The 16,042-nt window shown below is 39.6% G+C and overlaps 1 protein-coding gene across 2 annotated transcripts in view; it reads left to right on the top strand.

Moving 5' to 3' along the window:
- Xpo4 (exportin 4) overlaps positions 1–16,042 on the top strand; it is an 84,589-nt gene that overhangs the window by 53,655 nt on the left and 14,892 nt on the right. For both annotated transcript variants that reach the window (XM_021204077.2, XM_029541921.1), the window contains 7 exons: positions 5,124–5,300; positions 5,862–6,004; positions 6,453–6,598; positions 7,511–7,688; positions 12,080–12,239; positions 12,982–13,151; positions 15,170–15,344. In XM_021204077.2, coding sequence (XP_021059736.1) covers positions 5,124–5,300; positions 5,862–6,004; positions 6,453–6,598; positions 7,511–7,688; positions 12,080–12,239; positions 12,982–13,151; positions 15,170–15,344 — 1,149 coding nt within the window. The remainder of the gene's footprint in view (positions 1–5,123; positions 5,301–5,861; positions 6,005–6,452; positions 6,599–7,510; positions 7,689–12,079; positions 12,240–12,981; positions 13,152–15,169; positions 15,345–16,042) is intronic.

Raw genomic sequence — 16,042 nt, 5'->3', positions numbered from 1 at the left:
TTAAAAAAAAAAAAAAAATTATTGCCATATTTAACTTAAATGATACAACAGTAAAATAACAACATAAAAGATATGGTCTATCCGTATGTTTGTTGGTATTAGATTGACTTGACAATGCAAATTTTGTTTGTGCTATGTCATTGTGTATGAGATTGTGCCAGTACCAAAATACTTTAAACATTGTGAAATACTTTATTCGCACATGTTTTGCTTAAATGTAAAGAATAATACAGAGGGAACAGCTCTTTATCACCAACGCAGATTAAGTACAGTGTACCAAGTGTGGCACGATGGCTCATGTTGGTACTCCCAGTACTCAGGAGGCTAAGACAGCAAGATGGTCAGCTTGAGATTAGTCAGGGCTTCACAGCAAAGAAACTGTGTTGATAGAGCTCCTTTTTCACATAGGTATCTGTGAAGTGTGTCTAGTTCCCTGCTCCCCTCCTGCTCCTGTGATCAGGTTCTGCCAAACGATCATCATGTCTACAGGAGATGCTGCTAGTGAATATCCCAGCTAGTGTACATGGCACTCTATCTTTCTCTCTGTCGTCTGTGCTAGTTGACTTTATTTCTAGTCTCAAAGTTCTTATAGGCTGGAAATAAGAAATTCTGGAGTTCAGTAAGGCTAAAGAACTCCTTAGAAGCTATCCTGAAAAATAAAATTCTCTGTGAAATTAATTTTCACATCAATTTCTCTGCATATTTTTATGTATATAAACCATACTTACTTAGGAGGTTAGTCTGGGGGCTGTGTGGTGGTTTGAATAAGAATGGCCACCATAGGCTCATGTTTAAATACCGCTACTTGGGAAGAATGAAGGGGTGTGGCCCTGTTGGAGGAAGTGTATCACTGAGGGTGGGCTCTGAGGTATTAAAAAGCCCAAGCAGGGCTTGGCCCTCTCTTCCCGCTGCCTGCCGTTGGATTGAGATGTAGAGCTCTCAGCCCCCCTCTAGCACCGTGTCTGCCTGTGTGCTGCCGTGGTCCCTGCCATGATAATGCACTAAGCTTCTGAAGCAAGCCCCGGTTGAATGCTTTCTTTGTAAGCGTTGCTTGTTGGTGAATCTCTTCACAGCAACAGAACACTGCCAAGACAGGCTAAGAGTAGCTCAGTGAGCTTACCTATCCTACCTGAGGCCCTCAGTTGAGGCTCTGTTACTATGAAAATGAGGTGGGCAGGACAAATCAAAGACGTTTGCTGTTCCATAGAAAGTGTTTTCTAGTCCCTAGGAGTTGGGGATAGAAGATCTCCATGAAATTCAGCCCAGCCTGATCTACATGCCAAGCTTACAGGGCTGCATAAAGAGATTGTCTCTTCAAAAGAAGAAAGTGCTTTCTGAGTTCAGGGACAGTTTTGGAATTGGCAGTGGTTATTTGCTCACTGTGGGGGAAAACACAGAGGGATGATGGGTTGTGGATGGTATCATTACTATTAGGGATAGATTTGGAGTTGTTTGCAGATAATAAGCAAGTTTGTAACAACAAGCAAGTTAGTCTATTTATTAGTCTACTTTCAAAATATCTGATATTATGTTTATATAGATAGGTAGCAATGTAAACACTATATTTAATAATGCACCTCTAGGTTCAGAGTGAAAACACTGGATGATCTCCTACACTTTTCCCTTATCATCATCTGCCCCATTAAGCCTCTATTAGAGTGGTATCTGTGGTATTGCTGTACCTGCATTGATTCATGGTGCTCACTCAGAGTCCGTGGGTTCCACGGGGCTCATTCCTGGTGCTCTAAATTTGTTGTTGTTGTTGTTATTATTATTATTATTATTATTATTATTATTATTATTACTGTTACTGTTGTTATTATTAGACAGTGTCTCTCTATATAGTTTTAACTGTTCTGGAACTTGCTATGTCCAGGCTAGAGCTCACAGAGATCTACCTAATTCTGTCTTTACCTCCCAAGTGCTAGGTTTAAGGCATTTGCCACCCTGTCCAGCCTCCTGGTAGTATAAGTGTTTTGGATTTGGACAAATGCATAATGACATATATCTTACCCTAAAAGAGTATTTGACTTCTGTAAAAATTCTGTGTGCTTCATCTGTTCATTCTTGTACACCAGGATGTGGAAACTACTGGGTGATAACATTTCCCACCCCCCTCTTCTTCCTCCTCCTCTTCCTCTTCCTCTTTCTCCTCCTTCCTCCCTCCCTTCCTCCCTCCCTCCTCCCCTCCCCTCATCTCCCCATCTCCCCTCTCCTTTCTTCCCTCCTCTCTCCTTTCTCTCTCTGCCCCTGCCTCCCAAATGATGGAATTTAAATGTATACACTACCATGTTGAGCCATACTGCTCTTATTGTCTCTATAATCTTCCCTTCCCAGAATAGCCTGTAGTTGGAATTATAGAATGATGTTGGGCTTTAGTCACTGAAATTATTTTTATTGTCAAGCGGGACCAGAGCAGATTCCTGTCATTTCACTATTTTGGGGAGTATATACTCAAAGTTATTAAAGCATAAATGTCCCTTTTTTCTCTGTCTGAAGCACTGCATCTTCTCTACATCTTCAGGCTAGTTATAGGCAGAGGGAGAAGTACTGATTATCATGTTTTGATTTCTACTCCCCTCTTCATATTCAAATGTAGTAAAGTGGGGTCAAGTAGGTCCCATAAGCTCTAAGCCCCTCTCCAAAGCCCTTCTGGCACTAGGCCTGACAGTGCTCAGAGCATGAGCACATAGTGTCTAGATTGGTCCCCTTAGTCATCTGTCCACATGCTGCCAGCAGGCTCTGGGTCTGGGCCAGAGTGGCCATGGAACAGAGCCAAGGTATTATGAAAAAGCACTAGCTTAGGTTTCACTTCTCTGGGATTAGACTGGAAGATCCAGTTGCCAATTGTCATCAAGCAGATTTCTCACACTTTGCCTGATGAGTTACTTTATTAGTGTACAGAGGGAACCAAAGGTTTGTTTTTCCTAAGAAGCTCAGTCTTTATTTTAAACCACCGCCCAGTGTGTAAGGTCTTGTGTGTTCTACTTGAGATCATTCTAATAGCAGGGTTAAATGGAGGCATTATGGAGAATTCCTTTAATAATATGAGTGTAAGGTTTTACATTTTTTAAAAAGACTTTTACATTTTGATTCATGTTTTAAATATGTACTTAGAAAAATGATAGTAGGTCTTTAAAACGTCCTGTTTTTCTTTTTGAGACTAGATCAGAGGGTGCTCCTCCTAAGTCCTGTTAGATATGTTACCAGTCTGTTTATTTTGGCAAGATAAACTGTTAAGACTTGACAAATGATGCCTGCAAAGCACACGCCTTGTTAAGTATATAAACAAGCCACAGATGTTTCTATGGGAAGAACGAATCTTATTCACTTCAGGATTCTAATGTTAGCTCTTTCTATTTGAGGAAATTATAGAAGGAACAGAACCATTGTTCCCATTGTTTATAACCAACATTGTGCTTTGGTTTTCATCTGTGTTTTGTTTTTCCTGACTTTTTTAAAAAACAACAACAACAGTGTATATTAACTATAAAGAATAATTTTCACATGTGTCTGTAACATACTTGGATCATGTTCATCTGAGCCACTGCCATACTGCACAGTACAGGCAGAAACAGAAACAAAACTGTCATGTGGTTTTGTTGAATGTACTTTCATGAGCATTACAGTTGCATTTTTTTTGGAAAGATTTATTTATTGTATATATGTGACTACACTGCAGCTGTCTTCAGACACCAGACGAGGGCATTGGAACCCGTTACAGTTGGTTGTGAGCCACCATGTGGGTGCTGGGAATTGAACTGAATTGCAGACAGTGCTCTTAACTGCTGAGCTATCTCTTCAACTCCTAGGGTAGTTTTTTGTTTTGGCTTTTTTTTTTTTTTTTTTCAAAGACTTGTTTATTATTATATGTAAGTACACTGTAGCTGACTTCAGAAGCACCAGAAGAGGGCATCAGATCTCATTACGGGTGATTGTGAGCCACCATGTGGTTGCTGGGATTTGAACTCAGCACCTTCAGAAGAGCAATCAGTGCTCTTCACCACTGAGCCATCTCCCCAGCCCTAGTTTTTTGATAGAATCAAGAGGAAGCTTGATTGCCGTCCTCCTCCTGAGGCTGTCTGCATAGTTCTTGCCTCCATCTTACTGTGTGTGACACCGTAGCTTCTCGGGTGCAGTGGCATTCTCTGCTGTAGGTCCATCAGCCCACTTCCTGGTCTTTGCAGCTTTTTCAGTACAGTGGTTTTCGTTTTTTTGAGGGTTTTTTGTTTGTTTGTTTGTTTCCAGCAGAATATTAGATCAATCTAAGGAGGGATTTTAGACCACAAATAGCTTTGTAGTTGTTTTTTGTATGTCTTAACTATTCTTGGGAAATTCCTTCCTTATGTCTCAGTGGTGTGGTTTTAGTATGAAATTTTAACTGAGAAATATTAGCTATTCATGAACAAGAAAGAATGGGAAATGAAAATTACAAATAATCACCTGAATAGTTCAGATCATGACAGTCTTTGTACCATGGTGTGACAGGCTCAGCTGAGTGAGGAGAGGCCTGACTTCCGCCTGGTTTCTTACCTGCTTACTGTCTTTCTTTTTTAAAGTATGTCACTGGGGTTTTATCCTAGTACAAGAAAAACACATGTGTAAGAATTATATTTATTGGTCTGGAGAGATAGCTAAGCAGTTAAGAGCACTGGCTACTTGCTCTTCCAGAGGTCCTGAGTTCAATTCCCAGCAACCACATGGTGGCTCACAACCATCTGTAATGGGATCCGATGCCCTCTTCTGGTGTGTCTGAGGACAGCTACAGTGTACTCAGATAAATGAAATAAATAAATCTTAAAAAAAAAAAGAAGAAGAAGAAAAAATTATATTTATAATTTTTTTAACTTACCAAAAAGTGAATACAACTTTTATTTTAAAATATACATCCCACAAAGCACTAAACAATTAGTCTTTTAAAATAGACATTAATTCCATATTGCCAAAGAATAGTTTTCTTTTGAAATTGGGGAAATTTTAGAAGGTTAATAAATGCTAAATAATTGGAAATACTATTTTTTAAAAGCATTTTAAAGATTGTTTTTGCATATAGCTGCATACCTCTTGCAATACCCATTTTATTTTCTCTAGATACTTGTTTAATGAGTCGTCTTTTCTTTTAGCTTGATAAGGATGACATGGTATACATGGAAGCATATGATAAATTGCTGGAGTCCTGGCTAACTTTGGTCCGAGATGACAAGCATTTCCATAAAGGCTTTTTCACGCAGCATGCAGTTCAGGTGTTCAATTCCTATATTCAGTGTCACCTTGCTGCTCCAGATGGCACAAGAAATTTGGTAAGTTCTAAGCAAGGTGGAATGAAAAATTACTATAGGCTCTGTCTGATCATATTAGACAACATAAAACACTAGAAATTTGGCATAGGTTCCCTCAGATTTGCTGAGAAATATATGGTTCCTTGTATCTACCAATTTTCATATGTGGGCTGTTAATTATAATCATTTTCTTTTTAATTTTCCAGTTAGCCACTTCTGTCTTGCCAGGTGTCTGGTAACATCCTATATTGAATAATATTCAAAGAACTAGGGAATTGTAAGATGCTGGATTGTTTTTATGACAAGTGGCAGTCCCTAGTATAAGAGGTAGGCTGTAGGTAATCAGCTAGCTATTAGCACACGCACAGAGAAGCATTTCCTTCCTTCCTTCTCCTCAATGCTAGTCTCATCCTTTGACACACCAGGGCTGCTAGCAATGTCAGAGAGGAGTCCTAGGAAGCTGTACCTATAGGGTGGCTCTGCCCAGCTCTTCTGAAGCCACTTGGCAGGGTCACAGACACACACGCCTTATGGAACACTGTGCTGTATTTCCTTATCGTTTCTCTTCCTTTCACCAAATAGACTGCCAATGGTGTGGCCTCTCGTGAGGAAGAAGAAATAAGTGAACTCCAAGAAGATGATCGTGATCAGTTTTCCGATCAACTAGCCAGTGTAGGAATGCTAGGACGAATTGCTGCCGAACACTGCATGCCTCTTCTGACAAGGTACACACCGTCCAGGAACCCCCTGGGTTTGCTACCACAGTTCCCTGAGAGCTTCGAACACCCCACCCCTTCCCAGCACACTGGTCCCGCTGGACAGAAGCATGTTATGATTGCATTCTTTGGCTTATACAATTGGAGCCCGGGCACTACAGTATAGAATGCAGGAATTATGGAAAACAAGGCATGAAAAGTGACTTAGAATAACCAGTTTCAAATGCCTGTCATATAAACCTTGCTTGTTTGTAAAGTGTTATTTTACTTCTGTGTCATTAAATATACATTATGTTTCTTCTAGTGCTCTTGAGAATAGTTGTGTACATTAATATTTTTAAATATATGTATTTTGTGCTAACATTAGCTTATGTTGTTTAGTTATATGGAAGTTATCAGTTGTCTTGGATCTTCCTATCCTGCACTTGATTAAGCTATTGTTTCTTTCCTCTTTTAGTTTATTAGAAGAAAGGGTAACAAGACTCCATGGCCAGTTACAACGGCATCAGCAACAATTCCTTGCTTCACCTGGATCAAGCACCATTGACAACAAAATGCTTGACGATCTTTATGAAGATATTCACTGGCTTATTCTAGTTACAGGTTAGTTACTTTTTCCTCCTACTGTAGTTGCCTGTGAAATCATTTAAACCCAAAAGAAGCCTCATATATTAAAAAGAATAATTTAAAGCTGGGTGTGGTGGCATATCCTTGTAATTCCAGCCCAAAGGAAAGCTGAGATAGGAGGATTGTAGTTTTGAAGCCAGTTTGGGCTTCCTAGCAAGACCCCGTCTCAAACATCAACAGTGTATATACTTCACATATAGTGCTGAATGACTTGGATACAGATACTGTTTGACATAGAGCAATAGACAGTTTTCAAACACCACTGGCTATCATGTATTCGGACTTGTTATATGCCAACTGTTTCCTTTGGATCACCTTGTAGCCCTTTGAATTAATAGTGTTCCGTGATGTTAACCATCATCATCACTGTCACCATCATCATTCCCAACTAACAGATGAAGAAGCTGAAAATATAAGAAATGCTCATACTACAGTTAAGTTTGGAGCCAGAATGCAAGTCTAGGCAGTTTGACCTTTAGGGTCTTTTTCCTTGACCACTGATCCTATTAGTGATTCTATTTTATAATCAAGGAAAAAAAAAACCAAAAATAACACTTTTTAAAAGTTGTATATGAATAAATTCCTGATATAATAGCAGAATTCCCATGAACTTAACAGAATAAATTTCTCAAGTGTTCAAAGCCTACATGTCACCATAAGATTGATGACAAGCCATTTGTCCTTGATCCTTTGCTGTATTTTTGAGGGTTTTAGTTTTCTAAGAAATTGACAGTTGCTGCACCTCATCTTGAAATTAGCAGGGTAACATTTTAATTTACTTTTACATCAACCTATGTGATGTATATAAATCAAAACTGAAAGCATTTATAGTGCACTTTGGTAAATAGATTTGTTAAGTGTTCATTTTTAATTTTTTTTAAACTGAAGGCTACCTCTTAGCTGATGATACTCAGGGAGAGACTCCGCTAATACCTCCAGAAATAATGGAATATTCCATTAAGCATTCATCTGAAGTTGACATTAATACAACACTTCAAATTTTGGGATCTCCAGGAGAAAAGGCTTCTTCCATCCCAGGGTACAGCAGAACAGATTCTGTGATTAGGTAATATGAACTCTATAGCTGCGCTCTTGTAATTTATTGTCTCATAACCTCTGAGTTGATGGGTAGATGACTGGAGGGGTAGGCGCGCTGTGCTGTGAATTGGAAACATAAAAGAAACGAGAACTTAGAGCAGCCTCGAAACCCAAGGATGGCAAGGCACGCTAGCAGGATGGCAGGGCTATCCTGTACTGAAGAGAACAAATGTAAAATGAATCTGAATGCAAGACTTGGAAACAGCATTCACTATAATTTATTAAGGATGCAGTGTTTGTCCATCAGTAAGCAGTAATGATGTATGTGTAGGAACCCTTCATGAGGGAAAACAGTCTTTAGAAACCAGGTGAACCTTAACAACTATGTATTGCTTATGAAAGTGGAAACTATGTCAGTGGCTTCTTAAGGAAAACTGTCATTATTATAGAAATAGCTATCTTAAATATGTGAAACTTGGGAGCCCTGTCCACAGTAATTACAAGGCAGCAAGACTGTCTCTGAGAAGATTCCTATTAGTAAAGGCAATGTTTTCATTAAGTCTTAATTGTGAAACTAAAGGGGGTAAATCTGAATTATATTCTTAAAAATTGATTTGCAAATGGTTTTAAGTTTTATTTCATTGTCTTTGAGTCTCAGTTGCCTTGGAGATAGTAGACATGATGATAGCATTGGTTGTCAGCTACTCAAGGGTTTGTTTTACTTTATTTTTTCAAAGCAAACATAAGAGAACATTTCAACCTCTGCAATAGAAGATACAGGGTTTTTGTTGTTGTTATGTTATTGTTTTAAGGTCAAATATTAAACTGATACCAAGGAATTGTCTGGGACTTTATTTCCTTTATTGGTACATTATTTTGTTTGCCATAAATATAAGCAAAGGTTTCTTTCTTTTGAGATTCCTGTTGTGATTAGATTTTGTGATTTTTGCTTTGGTTTATATCCTGGTGAATGTAATTTCCGAGCTCTGCCATAGGTGTGTTATCTTAGTTCTTGTAGCAGGAACCATTTCCCTTATACTAGTGTGAGAGCAAATCATTTTCATATTTCAGAGCACAAACTATGGAGAGTTAGAATAGCTAGGTTTTTATTGTTTTTATCTAAAGAGTAAAATTGATTTGATATGCAGAATGAACAACCTTTGGTTTACTAAAAATGTAGTTCATATTTCTTAAAGAAAATTAATCTCTTTTCTTAAGAATTCTTTATTGAGTGCCTTCATGGGTTGTAAACTTTATGGGCACATGGGATACATTCATGACCAAAGCAAGCAATATTTACTCCCGCATTAGAGTTCTTGTTAAGGGAGAGCTGGCCAAGAAGTGCTGGAGTGTGTAGAAGACAGGAAGTGCTGTGGTGAAGAGCCAACTAGGGCAGGCCCCTGAAGCACAGGCTCCTGCAGGGCTTCTTGCAATCTTAGGTAGCGTGACTCACAGAGGCTTCGTGTAGATGACTCCTGAGCCCAGGGGAAGAACACTCCAGCTAGAGCAAAAATGCAAAGGCCCTGGCCGTGCCTGGCATGGCCAAGCAGCTATGGCCAGCATGCAATTGTGGACCAAGCCGAGAGAATTAGAATTTTAAAGGAGATGGAATTATAGAAATAAGTAGGAAGAAAAGTTAACCTTTATCTTTATCTTTGCTTGAAGAAGATTGGGGTGCTGCTGTAAGTTCTGAATAGAGGATTAAGTCATGTACAGAGCTTTCCCTGATTCCCACTCTGATTACCAGTGTAATGAGTGGGAAGTGGGAAAACCGCCTGTGGGTCTGGTCAGAGTTACCATAGTTGTCAGCAGTATCCAGACTAGGTTACAGCAGAAGGTTGTGAGACTTTAAGGCCTGACTCATCATGCAACTTTTGGTTTATTACAGCTAGGATGTAATACCAGACTGATTGGGAAGCCAAGGACTGCTGGAATATAAAGTGTTCGACAGTATAACTTGACTAGGGTATTGTATTAACGACTATAAAGTATTTGACTCAGTTGTTTCTTCAGCTCAACCTTTGGATGGGATTTAAGGATGGGACGCCTAAGACAGCAGAGTGTTTCAGGAGTCTTACACACCTGATCTGCTGGCAGAGTACTTGGCCGACTGCTGCTTGGCAGATAAGAGGAAGACAGGCATTGTGGGGTAGAGAGGCACTGGAATCATAGGAGAAGAAAGGCCAGAAAGGCAAGAGAGGGGTCTGTTGGGTTCATGAGCAGGATATGCAGGAGGGAAATGAGCTGTTTTATGGAGTCTTGTGGAAGGTGGAGTTAACTGACAGGCCAAATTGGGAAGCAGTTCATTTTCAGTCTTAGGGAGACTTTGGAAACTGACCCTTGGGTTTGAGAGTTCTCCAGGCTACTGCTGATTTCTGGGCATGGTATAGACGAGGGAAATGAGGAAGGGAGTTTCTGAAGAGCTGCCTGACCCCTGTTTCTACTGCCCTCTCACCTCTCTTCCACTAGACAAAAGAAAGGCTCAAGCTCACCCAGTGTGTTTGGACTGGCATGTGTATTGGTGCCCAAAGACTACCAATGAGAAAGCAGAGCAGTTTCAGGTCCCCTGGTGTTGGCTAGGTAGCCAGCAACACAGTCCATTGCATCACACAACGCTGAAGGGACCCAGCTTGGCCACATGGAATGACTTGATTTTGAGTTTTTACATATAACTAACTTAAGTAATTCAAATAACAAATGACCTTAGTGTTTGAAAAATAACTTCTGTTTTTTAATGGGAACAGGTTTCTTGTTTTTTGTTTTTCTCCAGTGCTTACATCTCTTGAGAAAGAAATCAACCTTTGCTACACTGTGGTTCATTCTGGCAATGAGTAATGTTTACAAGTAGGAGATAAAAAGCCCTTTTGTGTTATCCCCCCAAAATGCAAAAAATTGGGCTGCCAGTATAGCTTAGTGTTGGACCACTTTGCCTACCATGTATAAGCTTCTAGGTTGTAACCCTAGCACTGGAGTAAATTGTTTTATAATTTAAATTTGTGTTACATTTTGTTCTGTAGTATGCTGTTAAGTATAACAAGAGTAAGTCAATCCAGAAGACCTTTAATTTCTAAAGGTCTTCTTGCAGTTTTTTTTTTTTTTTGATTTTTTATTAGATATTTTCTTCATTTACATTTCAGATGTCTTCTTACAGTTTTATGATCATTGAAAATACACAAAAAAGTGTAATATATAAATGTATTATAGAAAATAGTGCAATTGGAAAATAATGTTCTTTGGGGAAATAAAGTTCAAATAAAGGAAATAATAGGTGATAGTAGTTGTCAACACTACAAATACTGAATTGTAGTGCATACTTTTAAAGTACCAATATAACCATTTTATTTCAAATTCTCTTAGACTTTTAAATTATATTTAAAATAATTTAATATTACAGTAAAAATTTATTACATCATTATTGATGAACATGATGTTATTGGAATTTCTGTTATTCTTGTTCACATATACTCTGAAATTTAGAAAGTTTGAGCACTGGTTCATGCAGAGCATGTAGATAGTATATGTGAGGTACAGTGGTATAAGATGGACACTTCTGAATTAAAGAAAGTTCAGAGAACAGTCTCCCATAAAGACAGGAAATAGTAAGTGGACAGATGGGGACAGAGGAAGTGAGACCAGGGCAGCCGTGGAGGGGCAGGGTGGTCAGCAGCACCAAGTACTTCTTGGTGAGAGATCAGGTCAATAAAGAATGCACATGCCATCTAGTTTGATTACACAGGAATTCCAGCCTTCTTGAGGGCAAGAAGGAATAATGCAGAGGCCAGACCACAGTGATTAGAGTCCTAGTCTGGGCACTGATACTCATTACAACCTGTTCTTCCTTGTTTTTGTGCTAAAGTCAATTTTAAAATATATGGTTTCTGGTATGTCCCTTTCCTATTCCCATAACATGGGAATAGGCAATATGTTATTACCTACTTAGGTAGGTAATCATTCTAGGAAGGTTTTTATTTTAAGATGCCATTAAGAATCAAGATTATGAGACAATATGCAGGACCATGACATTTGGAGACAAGGCTCAGTTCTTACAACATTCTAATAAGTCAATTCTCAAATCTTAAGGCATAACAGGACTTGTCTTTTGTGACACAAAAATATAAACTGTCTGCTGGAGGAGTGATGAAAAATTTGGCTTATACTCTGAATATTTGATTTTATGTGTTCCTCCATTTTGAGTGGGAACTCCTCTTTAGACAGTGATGCTGAGGTTTACATCTGCAGTTACAGCCTGAGGAGAGGTACTTCTCATCCTCCTTGTCTTTGTCTTGACTCTACAAGATCAGAAATGATGTGGGGACAACCCCATTGATGAAATTTTCACACAGCCTGGTATAAAGAAACAAAAAGGATTTTTATAGGGGAAAAAGAATAGGGTTAGCAACTTCTGTTTTCTCCCCACAGGCTGTTGTCTGCTGTGCTAAGAGTCTCAGAAGTTGAATCTCGAGCAATAAGAGCAGATCTCACTCATCTACTAAGCCCTCAGATGGGCAAAGATATTGTTTGGTTTCTAAAACGCTGGGCCAAGACTTACCTCCTGGTAGATGAAAAACTATATGATCAGGTGAGGACATAAAACCAGTAAGTCTTTTTGGGTTTATGATGATGGCAAGTTTAGAGGTAGGATGATTTGTCTGTTTGTCTGTCTGTCTATCTTACATATGAAAGCAAACCTGTTAGCTGGATTTGCTGGCATGCCTTTAGTCCTAGCACTCGGGAGGCAGAGTTAAGTAGATCTTTGAGTTCTAAGACAGCCATAGTTACAGAGAAACTGTCTTAAAAGAAAAATAGAGAAAGAAGAGGAGGAACAGGAACAAGGGGAGGAAGAGAAGGAGGAAGAAGAGGAAGGAGGAGGAGGAAGAGAAGAAGAAGAAGAAGAAGACAGAACCTGTTTAAGAGAGACGACTCTGATATGAAGAAACAAAAAGGATCTAAGGGCCTCATGCTGTTTCTTTACTTTTTCAGAGTATGGTGTTTGATTCTATTGATTTTAGCCAGTATTAAGATACTTTATATTACAATAATGTGTTTTTATATTGTCTTTGAGATGTGCATGTCTATTTATTTCAAATATGTGACTTTTCAGTTTGTTAATAACTACTGAGACTAAAACTGACAGAAAAAATTAGTTGAAAATCATGGGTGGATTAAGGATTATCTTTTTGATTCAACAAATGAAAAATGATAAAACTAATGTGAAGTTAGAGCCTCTTCAGGGTTCAATGCTAATTTCTTTGTTGATTTTCTGTGGATTAATTTATTTTAGTTGGTCTTTCTGACTTTAGAAATTCTTACCTTCTCTTAAGATAAGTTTGCCATTGAGCACAGCATTTGGAGCAGATACAGAGGGTTCCCAGTGGATTATTGGCTACCTCTTACAAAAGGTCATCAGCAATCTGTCAGTGTGGAGCAGTGAACAGGACCTGGCAAATGACACAGTTCAGCTCCTTGTCACTTTGGTAGAAAGAAGAGAAAGGTAAGGAGTGGGGAGGAACAGGGACTTCAGTTTCTCTTTAGTGACTGGCAAATGGTTACAATGTCTTAAGCCCAATTAAGATCTCTATTTTCAGAGTAGTATTTTAAAACCTCTTCATAGTGTTGTTACAAATGCATATGGGAGCTTTCTCTTTTATTGATGGATAATTGCACTGGCTGTTAGCATTGGAAAACCTGTTTTAAAAACACTTTCAGGAGCTGGAAAGATGCCTCAAAGCTTACATACACTAGCTAAGCTAGGTGGTGGTATTGCACGCTTTTAATCCCAGCATTCCGGAAGGCAGAGGCAGGTAGATTTCTGTGGGTTCAAGGCCAGCCTGGTCTACAAACTGAGTTCCAGGACAGCCAGCACTACACAGAAACCCTGTCTGGACAGATAAACAAAACCACAAGAAAAAGAACACTGGCTGCTCTTCCAGAGGACCCTGATTTGATTCCAACATACATCTTGTAGTTTACAACTGTATGTGACTCTGGTTCCAAAAGATCCTGGCATCTTTGGCCACTGGGCACACACACAGAGTACACAGACATACATGCAGGTAAAACACACTCATACACATAAAATAATAATAAACTTTTAAAAACCTACTTTTATGATTACTATTCTCATTCAATATATTTCAGTGTGCCTCTCACACACACCTTCCTGCCCCTCAACTCCCATCCCCTCAGAGGGTGTACCCTTGGCAGTCCTGGAACTCACTCTGTAGGCCAATGTGGCTTCAACTCAGAGGTCTACCTACTTCTGCCTCCCAAGTGCTGGCATTAAAGGCATGTGTCACCCTGCCTGGCTTAGTGATTCCCATTTATTGGTGAGAACAAAGTAAAACTTTTAATGCTTTCTATATCAAATTGTGGGTATATTTTAATTTTTCTTATTGCATAGGAATTTTATTGCTGTTTATACTATTGTCTGTGACTGCTGTTCTGAGCATTGCTCATAAAGATCTCACTTAAGCATGAGATTCAGGGCTGTTCTAGCTCCTTGTTCTCCCATGTCCCATGTTTTCCCTGAGGAGTCTGACTCTACCTACCCCAAATAGAGAGGACAGCAACAGGCCAGGGACAAGCCCAGTTTGCTGAAGCAGTGAATTTATTAGAGTGTGGGTGGAGGGTTACATACAGGGCAGCTGCATCACCAAAAGTCAGCAATTGATCACCACTGATAGAGCCTGGGAGATGGGCTTCTGTAGTCTTGCAAGTTCCCTGGTCCTCTCCCACCTTCCACAAGGAAATGGCTAAACAGCCGTTCTCATTTTACAGTCAGAAAATTGATGAGGAAAAGAAATTGAGTAAAAAATGTCATGTTCTTGAGCAATTACTGGGTTTAAATAAAGACCAGTGTAACTCAGGAGTCCATATTGAGCTTATGATACTATTCTTTAAGTTTTACATTCAGAGGGGCAGAACTGGGCGCTCAGCGGTTAAGAGGACCAGTGTTTGTTTCCCGGAATCCACACTGAGTGACTCATAGCTGCCTGTAACTCCAGCTCAAGAGGATCTGGTGTTGTCTTCTGACTACTACAGACATCTGTGCATGTGTCACAAACAGACTCAAATATCCACACAAAAACAAATTTAAGAATTACATCCAGTTATACCCATATTCTCAGTAGTACTAAGGAGACTGAGGAAGGAAAGTTGCAAGAAGGTGGTCAACCTCAGTAACATAGAAAGGTCTTGCCGCCTCAGCAGATGTTAAAACTCGATGCCATGTACCCCTCAACCTTCCTTTCCTTTTATTGTGAGTTGCCTGCATGAGTTCACATGCACCATGTGTCTGCAAATGGCTGGAGAGAAAACTGATCCCCAGAAACTGGAATTATAGGTTGTTGTGAACTGCCACGTGGGTGCTAGGAACTGAACCCAGGTCCTTGGTAGTAGTTACCTTTAACCATTGTGCCAGCTCTCTGGCCCTGTCCAGTTTTTATTTTCTTAGTAGATATATATGTAGTGAACATAATATAACTTATATTTTATTACTTCTACCTGAAGGGCAAACTTAGTAATTCAGTGTGAAAACTGGTGGAACCTAGCAAAGCAGTTTGCAAGCCGAAGCCCACCTCTTAACTTCCTGTCCAGCCCAGTGCAGAGGACACTGATGAAGGCTCTGGTCTTAGGAGGTTTTGCACATATGGACACAGAAACCAAGCAGCAGTATTGGACTGAGGTAAACGTTGCTTCTCTTTTAATTCTTCTTTTACTTTACAGATATTAGAAGAGTGTCTGGAAGCAAACACTTACTTCAGCAGTAACTTTTCCTTACATTCTTCTTCCTCATCAACCATTGGAAGCTTATTTGATAAATACTGTCTCAAGGCTTATTCGGCACTACTTGTCTGACACATTGACTATTATTAATGGTTTCTATGCTTCGGGTACATTTTCTCAAGCCAGATGAGAGCATGAATTGGTGTGTCTTTTGCAAATGTGAAAAGCATGGTGGGTAGCAAGGAGCTAGAGCACTTGCTTTAGCATGCCAAGGCCTTGGGTTAGTCAGTCTGTCCCCAAAAGTGAAAGAAACTGTGACGTGAAGAACCACAGACATGCTCTGTCTTGAAAAGATGAAAATTACAGTGCATTTTGTTTCCTGGCACTTCTCTTACCATTGTGGCCTCAGCAACAGATTGTCACGGCCTTGAATTTAGGAGGCTGCCTATGTGTTCAAAGAAGGTGTTCATAGAGTTCTTTTTAAGGTCTACAAAGACAAGTCTGTGGCTCTTGGTAGTTAGTGACAACCTTTGGCACTTCTGTTATTCACAGCTTCTCTGTATACTGCATGCAAATTTCTCAGTGCATAAGATACTGACTGGCCAGGCGTGGTGGCGCACGCCTTTAATCCCAGCACTCAGGAGGCAGAGGCAGGTG

Source organism: Mus pahari, chromosome 8, assembly GCF_900095145.1.
Source record: "Mus pahari chromosome 8, PAHARI_EIJ_v1.1, whole genome shotgun sequence".
NCBI lineage: Eukaryota > Metazoa > Chordata > Mammalia > Rodentia > Muridae > Mus > Mus pahari.
This window is presented reverse-complemented; position numbering and strand designations above follow the sequence as displayed.